We start from the raw sequence: 14996 nt of genomic DNA on the forward strand, positions 1-14996 counted from the left end.
CAACATGGCCACGAGTTTAATCTTCACGGATCGCATTTGTTTTTTTTTCTTGGCTCCGGTGAATGAAGCTGCTGTAAATGTTCTGAGAGATTATCGTGCCCTGCCAGATCCGGGCATTAAGAAGATTACTACTTTCTACATGCAAAGATATCCTCAGAGCTCCTGCTAATTCTCTGTATACTTCAAATGTCGTCATCGTAATGTAGTCATGATCTCTTAAGAAATGTCAATAGAGGACTCTCCCTCATGCTCTCAATCGCTCCATTTCCCTCCCTCTGTGTCCTACTCCCACGCACATACTCCCCCACACACAACTCATTAGCCTCCCACCCACAGAGCTATGGTATTGAATGCTTGATTGGATGTTACTTGCCAAAGGGCAGGACGTGATTAACCAGCACTATCAGTCCATCTGGGAAAACACACAAGCATCACCAAGTTGTGTGTGTTTGTGTCTAAGTGTGTTTACGTGCAGGGATTCTAACACCAATCTAAGCATTTTGCAGTTCTGGAATGTTCCTGAAAGGCGAGATGCGGTAAAAAAAAAAGAAAATCCCACCACAAACTACAAACAGCCTTGACCAAAATGTTATGTCAGAGGGAGAAAGAGGTCAATTATATATGTTGCAAGTGATCAAATAAGTGGAAACATCTTCTCGGGGTATCCTGCATGTGTTCAGAGGTTTTTCATCCAGCGGAGCAAACATATCCTCTGTCCCATTGTTTCCCACGGAGCCCAGTGGCGCAAATCAATGGGCTAGAACAACAGTGGGCCGTCGCACCGGCTCGGTTCTTCATCGTAACGCCACAAAGGTCCTTTAGCCAAGGACATCCATCACGCTCAGCACTGTTTACACTCATCTATCCCTCCTGTCCCTTTATCCTCCTCTCTCTCGCTGTTTCTCTCCTTCATTTCTCATGTTATTCACTCTATATCAGGGCTGGGCCATTCTTTCGGTTGAATTTATTGATTTGCGTTTTTCTTTAATTTTTTTTTTTTAACTTTCCTTCAGTTTGTTAAATGGTTGAACCTCGAGGCGTGTTACGACCCACTGAAACTTGGTGATACTTTTATCGTAATGTCGTTGTGTATGAGCTTTATAATGATGTTTATGAAATGCGCCACACACCGTGGAGTTGCACTGAGAAGCTTAACCCTCACTCGGTCGCGGATATAAACACACATCGCTGCTCAGACGGAGCTTTTCTTTTCTTTTTTTATTTCTTTTTAAATATTTTTTCCCCGGCATGATTTACAGACACTTCTATAAATGTTCCTTTTTTAAATTGAGACTTGTAAAACTTGTTATCATCGTTGTGTCATTTTTATGATGTCAGTCGAGGGAGCAAAAGCAGTATCGGCTCCAAATATCGGCTCAAGAAAATCGGTATCGGTCATCGGCTAAGGCTGATGGGAAAAAAAAATCGGTATAGGCCCTAAAAAAATCCATATTGATCGATCCCTAGTCTTATGCTATTGTTGTGGCCGTACTCTCTCACAGGCGCCTCATCAAAATCAACGGCAGGGAGAACGAGCTCCACACATCCACACACACCGTGGTGCTGTAGCTTCATGCCCCAGAAGCCTAACCCTCTCTCGCACGCCGCATACAACTGCTGGCCAGACTACGGAAAGCCAAACAGTTCAAAAATACGCCATTTTCTTAAGCGTTAACTACATGTTGTCTGTGGGTAGACCACGGGGTAGTTAACGTGTTAAGAATCTGAGCTGTTTGGCTTTCCATACCAGACTTGTGCGCTGCACGTCATCCAATACGTCAGTCTTCTCCAATCCAGCCCTCGAAAAGATGCAATCACTTGATCTTCGTACACGTTTTCAGTAAGGAGGCCACTGAAAATGCACCATCAATATTATTAATCGATGCATGTTGTTTTGTTAGTTTCTATCTTTTCTTTTCGCAATTTTTTTCAATTTAATAAATGCGTTACTTCAGAATCACAGTTGATTTCGGCTCCTTTCAACCCACACACACACACACACCTCACTTCCGTTGTCCCTTGGGCGTGACGTCGAAGAGTATACTGGACAAGATAAAACCAAAAAAAAAAATCAAGGTCAAAATAGACAGCGTGGCCTCTCCAACGTGATTAACCGTCCCTCTCTCCCCACGGCAGACCACCATGGTGTCGTTAGAGGGCCTGTCCAAGGTGGTGGACCCGTCCCAGCTGACTGCTGACTTCGACGGCAGCCTGGACTACAACCATGAGGAGTGGATCGAGGTGAGAGCCGGCTCTCCACGGAGACGGACCGTGGATAAATGAGGTCACACTGCCGAAACGGGACTCATTAAAACGTCTACTCCAGTCCCCGCACCGCACAATCGATTGTACAAGTTTGATTGCACTGTATTTATGTAAAAATCCTTTAAGAGATTTTACTGTGATTTTTTTTTTTTCTTTTACAATTTTTTGACTTGACTTCATTCCTCGCTTTTGTTTAATTTCTACTGTCACTCGGTTCAGACAAGGATTGTGTAATGGCGAGGGTGTTGGGACTCAACAGCCAGAAGGCTCTGGGTACCAACCAGATCTCTGCAGCATACTTGTCTATCAAGGTTCCACTCATTCTTGCCAGCATAAGTAGAAAAGAACAGCTTTTGAAAGGTTAAGGCACTTTCAAGTAAATTACATATTTTATCCTTTTGCAAGGAATACACATTGCAATGGCAGCATACTGAGCTGGTGTTGAAGCCTTCCTGGTTCATGTGTGGGTATTGTTGACAGTCTGTCTTCTGATATGGTCCATAGCCCATCAATTTGTCAGCGTATGGGGTCATCTCGACGCATAAAGCCGGGCTCATACCTCTCCAGCAGGGACCCAAACTGGAAGTGTGTTTTGTGTTTTGTATTTTGCGCCCCCCCCAGGTGCGCGTGGCCTTCGAGGAGTTCTCGGGTCACGCGGGCCAGATGCTTTCGCGCCTGGAGGAGATGCAGGAGACGGTGGCCCGCAAGGACTTCCCCCAGGACCTGGAGGGGGCCCGGCGCATGATAGAGGAGCACGCCGCCCTCAAGAAGAAGGTGATCAAGGCCCCCATCGAGGAGCTGGACACGGAGGGACAGAGGTACGGACAGAGCACCACAGCAGGCCTTCATCAATGTCCTTCAACAGTGCTTTAAACCTCATTCACACACGCATTACGGGCTGGGCTCGCTCTGACCACATACGGAGTAGTCTGAACCTACCACCTCCCTCATTAGTCCTATCAGTAGGATTTAAGTGTTTCCGCAGACCACATGAGCTGTATCTGTCCCTATCAAATAAAAACTAACTAACAGACGCTTCTATCAGAGATTTTCAACTACATCTAAAATATCTGTATTATTATATGACCACGGAGCAGGTAAAGCTCAGGCATGTTCTCAGGAATGCCAATAAATACACCACAGACATTGGGGATCGAACCCAGAACCTGTCGGTGGGACGTCAACCACTAACCTGCCCCTAAATAAACATGACGTAACATTTCACATTTCCCCCCCTCCCGCCATCCCCCCCCCTCTCCCCCAGGCTGCTACAGCGTATCCACAGCACCGAGGCCTTCTCCAACCGTAACGGCGGCGGCGGCGGCGGTGGCGGCGGCGGTGGCGGCGGCGGCGGGGGCACGGGTAACGTGGACACCCAGGGCCTGGTGCCGCGGGTCAACCAGCTGCTGGACAAGCTGCACACCACGCGGCAGCAGCTGCACCAGGCCTGGCACGTCCGCAAGCTGCAGCTGGACCAGTGCTTCCAGCTCCGCCTCTTCGAGCAGGACGCCGAGAAGGTGAGACAGGGGGGGGAAATGGTGTAAGGGGGGGTCGGGGGTGGGACAGGGGGCCAGTGTAGGTGTAGGAGGGATGGGATGGGGGGGGGGGGCGGGGGTCCGGCGTAAGAGGGGTCAAGGTCAAGGTGTTATTGGATAGGGGGTTGTTGGTGGTGGCAATAGGTGCTTGAAGTATATTTGTTGTGATGTTTGGGTGTATATAACTGAAGGGCTGAGACACGTTTATGAATTGTTTGTTTATGTGCCGCAACGACAACATTAGAAATGTCGCTGTTGCTGCGTATATCTTATTTTACCATCGTCAAAATCGCTTGCTTTATTAAACTCTAAGAATTGGCTTTATGAGTTTGCAATTTGTAGAAAGTTGAACTTATATGCAAATCCTCTCCTAAAGAAAATGCTGAAACAAAAACTATATAATGGAATACACATACGTATAATATAATTGTTTACTTATTACACAACATCATTCGTTTAAAATGTCTGATGTTTAAATTCGATTGGAATTAATATTCCGAGCTATTAAATCCTTAAAAAACTGAGCGCTGCACTACGCGTATAGCGATGGAGGGGTAAAGAGAGAGGGAGATGGCGAACTGCAGTCTCCCACAGACTGCAGTACTACGGGCTTGTTGCTATGGACACCATGGCCACAAGCAGGAGAGAGCGGTGGAGTATTGTTGTTCATAGAGTACGTCTGTCTTCTCCAATCCAGCCCTCGAAAGATGCAATCACTCGATCTTCGTACCAATGTTATTAATCGACGCATGTTGTTCCGTTAGTTTCTATTTTTTCTAAAACATCTTTTTTTTTTTTTTCAATTCGTTATAATAAATGCGTTACTTCAGAATCACAGTTGATTTAGGCTCCTGTCATTGGTCGGCTCCTCAACACCAACAGATTAAAAAAAAAAAAAAAACATTGCTGCAGCAGCAGAGTCCGCTAGCAAATAGGTTACCTGTCAAGCTTTCCCCAGACTGAAGGCCTCAACAGTGTGGGTAGTATTTTAAATTAGCAGGCAACCAGGCGGCAGTTTTTTCGCTGTCCAAAATGTCTACGGCATTTCACAACAGAACCACCGACACACGCAGACACATGAAAAGACAGCATCCCGCTTCTATTCTGGAAGGTGGCACCAGCGGAACAGGAGGAGACAGCATCCAGCATGCCTGTGCTGAGCTGCGGCTTTTTTTTTCAGTTTGAAGACGCTGTCTCTGTGATTGACACCTTAATAAGTGTAGTCCATTCATGTCTTTAAACTAATTATGAACGCCTTACTAAAGAGCCAGTGAACCCAAACGTCTTAATCTGTGTTATTTAGACAATGTTTGTAATATATGACCAATTTTATAAAGTGTAAAATCCAGTGTTTTTGCCACTCTCCTCTACCCGGATACATATAGTGTAACGATATGGTGTGTGTGTGTGTGTGTGGATGGTGAAGCCCTGTCAGAGCAGCGTTTCTTTAGGATTTATTTATGCATTTTTTCGCTTTATTCATGAAGATACAGTGAGGGTTAGACAGGAAGGTATGGCAGAGAGAAGGCAGGACATGCGGCAAAGTGCCGTAAGCACTGAGCCTTAACGATGCGCTCGGCCCAGGAGCCACCGGGGCGCCCGCAGGGGTTTATCTAATAGCCCGGCCCCAGTGAGGGTTAGGCTACAGGCACACGGCGGACTTTAGTATGACGGCTTGGTCCATGGTCTGTGTGTGCATGCTCTTCTGCTCGTTCGTCACTGTAACCTCATCGGCACGGTGTGGCTGACGAGCGATAATGTTGTTTCATTTACGTGTGCGGTCGTGCCCGACGGAGCCCATCTGGTGCCTGTCACCTTAGACTCTGAACTGAATGGAGCGATGACGCTCTACGTTCTGATTGGGTGTAAACTTGGGGTTGATGGACTGAGTTGATTATAACTGTGTGCGTGTGTGTGTGTGTGTGTGTGTGTGTGTGCGTGTGTGCGTGTGCGTCAGATGTTTGACTGGATCTTGCACAATAAAGGTCTGTTCCTGGCCGGCTACACGGAGATCGGCAACAGCCACCCCCACGCGGTGGAGCTGCAGACCCAGCACAACCACTTTGCAATGAACTGCATGGTAAGACGCGCACGGAGAGAGTGTAAACACACACGCACGCGACCACACGCACGCACGCGCTCGCGCTCAGCAGCAGGTGAACCGCCGCCCACATAAGTCATCAAGTGTTGCGCTCTGCATGCTGTAATCACGTACTACCGTGTATGTGTGTGTATGCTAGCATCGTTGGCAGGTGTTAGATAATGTTATTGTTTATCCAAAGCCGGGCATTACCTTATGTAACCAAAATGAATCTGTGGGAGATTCTCTGTAGTGAACCGACCGCGCGCACACACACACACACACACACACACACACACACACACACACACACACACTCTCTCTCTCTCTCTCTCTCTCTCTCTCTCTCTCTCTCTCTCTCTCTCTCTCTCTCTCTCTCTCTCTCTCTCTCTCTCTCTCTCTCTCTCTCTCTCTCTCTCTCTCTCTCTCTCTCTCTCTCTCTCTCTCTCTCTCTCTCTCTCTCTCTCTCTCTCTCTCTCTCTCTCTCTCTCTCTCTCTCTCTCTAAGCATTGACTCCCCCATTAAATCTGCACCAGAACGAAAAATGCTGTTTCGTTTTCTCCATGTGTACACTAATACGTCTTCCTTCACGTTTATTTTGTTTATGCAAACCTCATTATTTTCTAGCGTTTAGTGTCCACGGCGTGTTTCAAGTCTCTCTCTCTGTGTCGGTCTCTCCGTCTAGGTCTGTCTGGCAAAAAGTCTTAATTGCCGTGGAAAAGAAACATTTGCATATACAGTTTAAAATGAACCAAATAAATAAACAAAGTACTACAAACAAGGTCGCAAATAAAGTGAGCTGAAATATTAATTCCAAGCACATTAGGACAATAATGAGTAATGCTGTCTACTGTGCCATGTGCTCAGTTATTCAGCTCTGAAGGCGTAGAAGGTATTATTTACTTCTCACTGTCATATCACCCAAGCTGGCTTATTGTCTAGAACAGCTGGTGTCCCAGAAATACATTGAAACTGTCAACGCCTTGCATGTTCGTCTGTAGGAATTAAGTTGGAACGAAATAACAGTTTTATGTAATATTATTTAGGAGGTATTGATTGATATATTCTCGATTTCTTGACTAAAATAAACAAGCTGATTAAAGAAGAAGTCATACCGAAGTGTGTATTAATGGTATTAACACCATTAATACACACTAGGGATATAAAGCAATATTTTTTAAATTTATGATTCCTTCTTGATGGCAAGAATTGTAAATGTGTTGGTATGTCTTCTCAGTTCTTAAGTTCGTAAGGCACTTCAACGTCACTTTATGTAAACTTCACAAAAACGTTTTACCTGTCTACCTCTCTGAAGGATGGTCTTATTTTAGTAACGGTGACAAATCTGCATAGATAACTGTGCTGAAGATCATAAAAGACATATCTTACAGGGGTTGGGAGGAGAGAGGATATTGAGATCCGCAGGAAAGCTTCCACATTTTCAGATCACTTAAAGGCTAATGAGTGGATCGTTTTGGGTGCAACAAAAATGTACTTTTTTGGCCCCTACCATTCAATTTAGGGTCAAATGCAGTCACAAAGACTTTGCGCCGCCAATAGCGATATCTCTCCTGCATTAGCCTCCTTCGAGGTGCTCATTTCTGACCCGGTCGGCGAACAACCTTTTAGTCGCCCATACCCACCCACCGATTATCGGGACCACGGAAAATCCAAGTTGTGCACGTCCCTGTTAAGAGAGGACACTGGACCTTCTGAAGACGACATTAACCCCTTCTGATGCGAGCGTCATCTCATCTGGCGTGTCTCCCTGCCCCGCCAGAACGTGTACGTGAACATCAACCGCATCATGTCGGTGGGGAACCGGCTGCTGGAGTCGGGCCACTACGCCTCCCAGCAGATCAAGCAGATCTCGGCCCAGCTGGAGCAGGAGTGGAAGGCCTTCGCGGCGGCGCTGGACGAACGCAGCACGCTGCTGGAGATGTCGGCCAGCTTCCACCAGAAATGCGACCAGGTGCGTGGTGGTGGTGGTGGTGGTGGTGGTGGTGGTGGATGCATGCACACGTCATCGCTCCAGGGTTCGCTGTGAGAAGCTTGAATGGTGTGAAGCCTTGATAAGGTGTCGGCAGGGATACTGATTCTGTTTAATTTTAGTTGTCGATTTTTTATTTTTTTTTTTCAGTCAGGATAAGTCGGAATGCAGAAGAAATCATGTCTGCAGGAAACTATGAAATGGGGGGAAAATTATAAGAAATGTACTTTTAAAAAAACTGCAAAGAGTCTCGATAGGTATCCCCCCCCCCAGCGACCACCCTTTTCCAGGGATAGCCGGGGTCATGTCACTCGGGCGATGAGAAGTCTCCCCAAGTGATTCGGGGTGAATCCGAGCCATGGCTTGAACGCGGAGGCTGCTTATGTGTGATTTGTCACCCCCTGTGGGCACAAGGGTGCCTAGCGCTTATATTAGCAATTATTGAAATTGAGGCTGTGATGTTATTAAACCAAATTTGTTACACATGATAAGGGGGATGTTGTCTATGGGCCACTCAAGGCTGGAGGCCTTCTATCGTTCTAAAGCGGCTGCATTATTGATTGAAGAGTGATCATTGAAATTTAAAAAGAGTTGGCTTTACTCTGCTGTTCATGCTTACCCTAGGCATAAGATACACAGGCATTTTATGTATTTTAAGGCCTATACACAAAATCCACAGATAGTCTGTGGATAACTAATAATTATAAGAAAGAAAAACACAAGTGTTCAAGTGTACGAGGACAAACACAAAGTACATCTCGAAATAAGTAAATGTTATTGCAATGTAAAATTGTTGATTTGACACAGCTTCAGTATTTCTTTATCCCGTTCTCTGGATTCATACTTAAATATAGACTCAAACACACATTAATATACTCACTCTTTGTAGGCTGAGAATACACATTTGGCATCATTATTTCTACAGGTCAAAACAAGCTTTGTTATTTGCATATATTAACATAACCATATTCAGATAAATAGTGATGTGTTTCTTACTTGTTATTCCAGTCTGTGCTTAATGGCCCCCTGCTGTTGTGGAGTGATTTGTGTGTCGTTTGCACCATTGCAGATTTCCTGCATCGGAAATGATGCCTTTTAAAATAGGCATAGGAATAAAAACACAGACACACACTCAGATGTTTGATCCCTTGTGGGTAATGGTAATATACTGGATAAGAAACTCTGGAACAAATGGATGTAAGACCGGGTTCACCTCCTAGATATACGTACGTCTGAAGAAAAGCAACGTGCACAGAATCCACTTGCTGTCTAAATGTCTTTCAACACACCTCCTTTTACACAAGCTAGAGAACCAGTGTGATCGGAGTGTGCATCGAGTTGACAAGTGTGACTCACAGATTTGAACACTTATGTGTGTGTGAGTGACGTGAGCCTAATGTCTGGGAGGGAATGATCCCCCTGAAAAAAAACCGTCTCCATTATACTGATCTCGTTAATGTAACCGCGTGTGTCTCTCGTCCCCCAGTACATGGGGAACGTGGAGTCGTGGTGCAAGGCGTGCGGGGAGGTGGACCTGCCGTCGGAGCTCCAGGACCTGGAGGACGCCATCCACCACCACCAGGGGCTCTACGAACACATCACCGCCACCTACTCAGAGGTAGGTCCCCCCCCAGCCGTCCCAGGGTGTGGTAGCAGAGCACAGAGCCAGCAAGGAGCCGGACACCAGGAGCCAGGGGCTGAGTTCTGCCTTCCCTTCTGTTTCGTAATGCAGCTTTCAGAAGGGGGGAAAGGTCAATCAGTCATTCTGCAGTGGCCAGTCCACACAGTGTTGGTTGGAGACCTTTTACAGACACTTTTTTATTTAATACTGGCCGAGTTTGCGTTATCCAGTTACGTGCGTACAGATCCCTGCCTGCAGCAACATGATTGGGCAAATATGAAGCGAAAGAAAGTGGACTGCCCCGTTAACCCAGATTTGAGCTCCTCTGCCCTCAAACTCTAGATAACAATCTACAAACGGCTTTGTGAGACTACCTCAGAGGGAGCACCTGGCCCCCTCGCCACCCAGCACTAAATAATGAGACGGACATTACTGCTATGGAGATAACACTAACACTGGGGCTCTGGGATTTAAACCTTTCCCCTGGATAGAGGTTCTCACAATGTAGTGTTACATCATTACATTAGAATTACTATTCATGTAAATATTACATCATTGCATTCTACTTATTATTCACGTAATCATTACCTCACTACATTAGAATTACTATTCATGTAATCATTACATCATTACATTAGAATTATTATTCATGTAATCATTACAGCGCTACATTAGAATTACTATTCATGTAATCATTACCTCATTACATTAGAATCTCCTGTGACTCTAAAAATGAAATACAAAATAAATGATGTATACAAAATAACGATACAAAAAACAAATACCGATATTATTAAATATACTGTATATATATGTGTTATTTGAGATATTTCGATCACCGTATTTATTTTTAGGACAAAATCGTCATTATACAAAAGTTGTAGAAGGTGTGGAACATGAAGGGTGCCCTGACGTCTCCCCCCCTCCCCCCCCTCCCCCCCTCCCCCCCACAAGGTGAGCCAGGACGGGAAGGCTCTGCTGGACAAGCTGCAGCGACCCCTGACCCCCGGCAGCGCCGACTCCCTGACGGCGTCCGCCAACTACTCCAAGGCGGTGCACCGCGTGCTGGACATCATCCACCAGGTGCTGCACCACCAGCGGCAGCTGGAGAACATCTGGCAGCACCGCAAGGTGCGGCTGCACCAGCGGCTGCAGCTGTGCGTGTTCCAGCAGGACGTCCAGCAGGTACGCGCCGCGCATACGGAAACACACCGCCGCGCACGCACATACAGAGACACACACACGCACGCACATACAGAGACACGCACAGAAACTGAGACCAGAAAAAGGGCAAAAACAGTAGTCAGCAGACGGTTGCACAGTTTTTTTTTTTAAAGAACCCAGCCTCATTTATGACCCTATGCTCTGTGAGATGTATTAGGGTTCTGGGTCAAAGCCAGCCAAAGTTCTGGTGAATGCTGGTGTCTTCACAACTGTTACCCCAAACCAATCAACTTTGTTTTCAAAGATGGCACTGATGTGCCCACTCGAGTCACTGATATATACTGTGTGTATGTGGTGAACAAGACTGTTTTGAGAATTTGAAAAATTTGAGGATTAAAAAAAAAAGACTCATAAGTAAGAGGTAATCTTCAAGTATTTCAACTTTAAATACGGTGTAAGAAATGCTGAGAATGAAAAGGCTAATGTCTTGCACAACATTACATTGTACGGCCACATTGCATCGCATTGGAACTTGCATGGATACATAGCGTCATGGTTAAAGAGGTATTATCTGCAGTCTAAGTGTGTGTGTGTGTGTGTGACTCAGGTGCTGGACTGGATTGAGAACCACGGCGAGGCCTTCCTCAGTAAGCACACGGGCGTGGGCAAGTCCCTCCACCGCGCGCGGGCGCTGCAGAAACGCCACGAGGACTTTGAGGAGGTGGCCCAGGTAGCCCAACACTCCTCTTCCTCCTCCACCCTTCCTTACTCCCCCTCCTCCTCCTCCTCCTCCTCCTCCACCCTTCTTTACTCCTCCTCCTCCTCCACCCTTCTTTACTCCCCCTCCTCCTCCACCCTTCCTTACTCCTCCTCCACCCTTCTTTACTCCCCCTCCTCCTCCACCCTTCTTTACTCCCCCTCCTCCTCCACCCTTCTTTACTCCCCCTCCTCCTCCACCCTTCCTTACTCCCCCTCATCCTCCTCCACCCTTCTTTACTCCCCCTCATCCTCCTCCACCCTTCTTTACTCCCCCTCCTCCTCCTCCACCCTTCCTGACTCCCCCTGTCCAGCGTGCTCGGTATGACATTATATATCTCCTTTCTCACTGGCCTCTGTGTTAGTTTCTCTCTGTCTGTCTGACTCTCCCAACTTAATCTCTAACTTTTACATTCTTATCTCACTCCTCTCTTTCCCTCCTCTTCTATTATATTTCATCATTAATTTCATCACTTTTTCTCCTTATTTTTTTGCATATTTACCAATCTTTTTCTCTTTTTGTCTCTGTCACTATGTCTCTCTCTCTCTCTCTCTCTATGTCTCTCTCTCTGTCTCTCTGTCTCTCTGTCTCTCTGTCTCTCTGTGTCTCTATGTCTCTCTCTCTCTCTCTATGTCTCTGTCTCTCTGTGTCTCTATGTCTCTCTCTCTCCACCTCCACCTCGGTAGAACACCTACACCAATGCAGACAAGCTGCTGGAGGCGGCGGAGCAGCTGGCCCAGACGGGGGAGTGCGACCCGGAGGAGATCTACCAGGCCGCCCACCAGCTGGAGGACCGCATCCAGGACTTTGTGCGGCGCGTGGAGCAGCGCAAGGTGCTGCTGGACATGTCCGTGGCCTTCCACACGCACGTCAAGGAGGTGAGCAGAGCCCAACCGTTAACCCGTAACCCAATGCATGTACCATGAGGAGTGGGCCAGAGAAAGAAAATACATCATTTATAACGTTTCAAGCTTCGGATAAGTGATACCTTTCCAAAGGTATGTGAGTAGTCTGTTAAAAAATGGACATACAAGCAGTGAGATCTCTGCCTTCATAGTGCGTATCTTTCCTTGCTTTAAGGGAAGAGGGGATACAGCGATTTGGACCATAATGGTGAACATGTAAAGTTGAGGGAAAACAATGGCTATTTATGAACTTTTATTCAACGGATCAACAATTGTTTTGAAATTGCAGCTTAAACAGTTGAGATCTGTGGCTATATGAAGCCTTTGTGAGCCAGCATTATAAAATACGATTATGATTATTACCAGGACTTTTATTACTACAATTGAAGTCAGCATGTTAGCATTTGGTTATGATTATCATATACTGTAGAAGGCTATCTGTGGTACAATGTACCACAGTGTGGGGAATTACTAGAAACTGAATCTCGGTTTAGAGGTAAAAAGCTGAAGCTGCAACTTGATTAAAGCTATCGGCAATCTTAAAGTACTAAACTGCAAACCAACAATTTAGCTGAATGATTCTTGATTTGTTGGGGGCCTGGATTTTATTGTTAAATGTGCAGCAGCATTGTTTTTATTAACTTTTTTATTTTCTTTATTTGCTGACGTTATGAATGGTTTCAGATTCTATTGACAGGTAGACGCTTAATGGTTAAAACCGATTTCATTTTTAAGGTCCTTTCACATTGAATGCGTTTGTCGGGCCAATTATCTTTACGCCTTACCCAGTGAATATATCAATTTAACTAATTACAATCAGGTTCCTTTTTCATAGCAATCACGGTCACTCTTACATTTCTCAACACACAGTCCACTTACTGCATCCATCTTGGTGAACTACATTCATATGCCTATCACTTTTGCTATTTGTTATATGCATTGATCATGCGTCTCGATAGCAGTCGACACAACAAGCCATCGCCAACTGGCACAGCAGGATGTGAATATAGGTTGCTTTTCCTAACATGGCGGTGTGCAGTTCATGGAGCAATAGCCTATTTTTTAATTATTGAATTGGAAAACGTACTACAAATGAACGGTGTGTGTGTGTTGATGTGTGGAGCTCTGTCTGAGCAGCGGATGGATTCGATTTCGGTGTGAGAGGTTAAGCCTCTTTGACACCTATGGTATAATGCTCTGGTGTGTGTGTGTGTGTGTGTGTGTGTGTGTGTGTGTGTGTGTGTGTGTGTGTGTGTGTGTGTGTGTGTGTGTGTGTGTGTGTGTGTGTGTGTGTGTGTGTGTGTGTGTGTGGAGCTCTGTCTGAGCAGCGGTTGATGTTGATACCTGCGTCCGAGAGAGGCTTCAGCACCTTGGCCTCTGATGGTGTCTAACTCTAACTCTGAATGAACAAAGCCTGAAAAAGCAAGAAATTCTTTGAACGGAAAAAAAGGGTGCTGGGAAAAAAAAAAAATAGAAAAATATTATATTGATATTTGGCGCCAGTGACAAGTGAGATCTGTTCAACCCTTAACCCCTTCCACCTCTCCACCCTGTGGCCCCTCAGCTGTGGACGTGGCTGGAGGAGCTGCAGAAGGAGCTACTGGACGACGTGTACGCCGAGTCAGTGGAGGCGGTGCAGGACCTCATCAAGAGGTTCGGCCAGCAGCAGCAGACCACCCTGCAGGTCACCGTCAACGTCATCAAGGAGGGGGAGGACCTCATCCAGCAGCTCAGGTGACCCCTCTCTACACCCCTGACTCACTCCTCTGATGGCCACCTCTGACTCACTCCTCTGATGTCCACCTCTGACTCACTCCTCTGATGTCCACACCTGATGCACTCCTCTGAAGTACACCCACGACTCACTCCTCTGATGTACTTTTGATGGGTTTTATAATCATGCTCGCCACAGGGCTAATGTCACCGGAAAAAGAGAATAATTTTCCATAACGGCACAGCTGGTTGGGGATTATCCCACTTAAACCATTGATGTATATATTTGGGCACTTCTGTCTCAAAATTATTATATAAAAAATATATATTAATTAAATAGATGCGCTATTTGTGGTGTTTTCCTGGAAACACAATTTGTCCGACCAGAGACATAGGCTCAGTGGGTTGATATCACAATGATAAAATATTTTAGCTCATTGACTAGTGATTATACTAAGACCACAGTGTGGGAAGGAAAGGAAACCAGCCCATCAGTCGTTTACCTCTAGGAGTCGGACCACTGTGATAAACTAACGAGAATGACACGAAGAGAGGCAAGGAGAGATGGAAGAAAGAGAGACGTGTGGATGCTCAGTGGACAGAGGGCTGAGTAGGTGGATCTGCAGTTGAGCAGAGGAAAATGAAGTGATATGTGTGCGAGTGAGAAAGAGAGAGGTGAGAAGAGGACCACTCTGACCCACAGCAACTGTTATTTAGATTACCTCCCTCACTCTTTAGCAATCTCTCTCTCTCTCTCTCTCTCTCCTACCCTCTCACTGTCCCTCTCTCCATAGTGTATTGGCTCCACAGTGAATACTTACGTAAGGCGTCTTTCATAAGAGCATGTCTAATTGTGTGTCTGTATCCCTGGGAGGCATCGGCAACTTGGCAAACTTGACGCCCTCTGTGCGTGTGTGTAGTTGTGTCTCTGTAACTGTGTGCGCGTCTGACTGTCAGTGTGTGTGT

The 14996-nt window shown here is 46.1% G+C and overlaps 1 protein-coding gene across 2 annotated transcripts in view; it reads left to right on the forward strand.

The window, feature by feature from the left end:
- The window catches only part of trioa (trio Rho guanine nucleotide exchange factor a), a 78130-nt gene that overhangs the window by 24903 nt on the left and 38231 nt on the right, over positions 1-14996 (forward strand). For both annotated transcript variants that reach the window (XM_084484495.1, XM_084484496.1), the window contains exons 6-15: positions 2137-2241; positions 2887-3083; positions 3530-3782; positions 5758-5880; positions 7661-7852; positions 9357-9488; positions 10446-10676; positions 11263-11385; positions 12099-12290; positions 13882-14051. In XM_084484495.1, coding sequence (XP_084340621.1) covers positions 2137-2241; positions 2887-3083; positions 3530-3782; positions 5758-5880; positions 7661-7852; positions 9357-9488; positions 10446-10676; positions 11263-11385; positions 12099-12290; positions 13882-14051 — 1718 coding nt within the window. The remainder of the gene's footprint in view (positions 1-2136; positions 2242-2886; positions 3084-3529; positions 3783-5757; positions 5881-7660; positions 7853-9356; positions 9489-10445; positions 10677-11262; positions 11386-12098; positions 12291-13881; positions 14052-14996) is intronic.

Source organism: Micromesistius poutassou (assembly GCF_964030765.1).
Source record: "Micromesistius poutassou genome assembly, chromosome: 20".
NCBI lineage: Eukaryota > Metazoa > Chordata > Actinopteri > Gadiformes > Gadidae > Micromesistius > Micromesistius poutassou.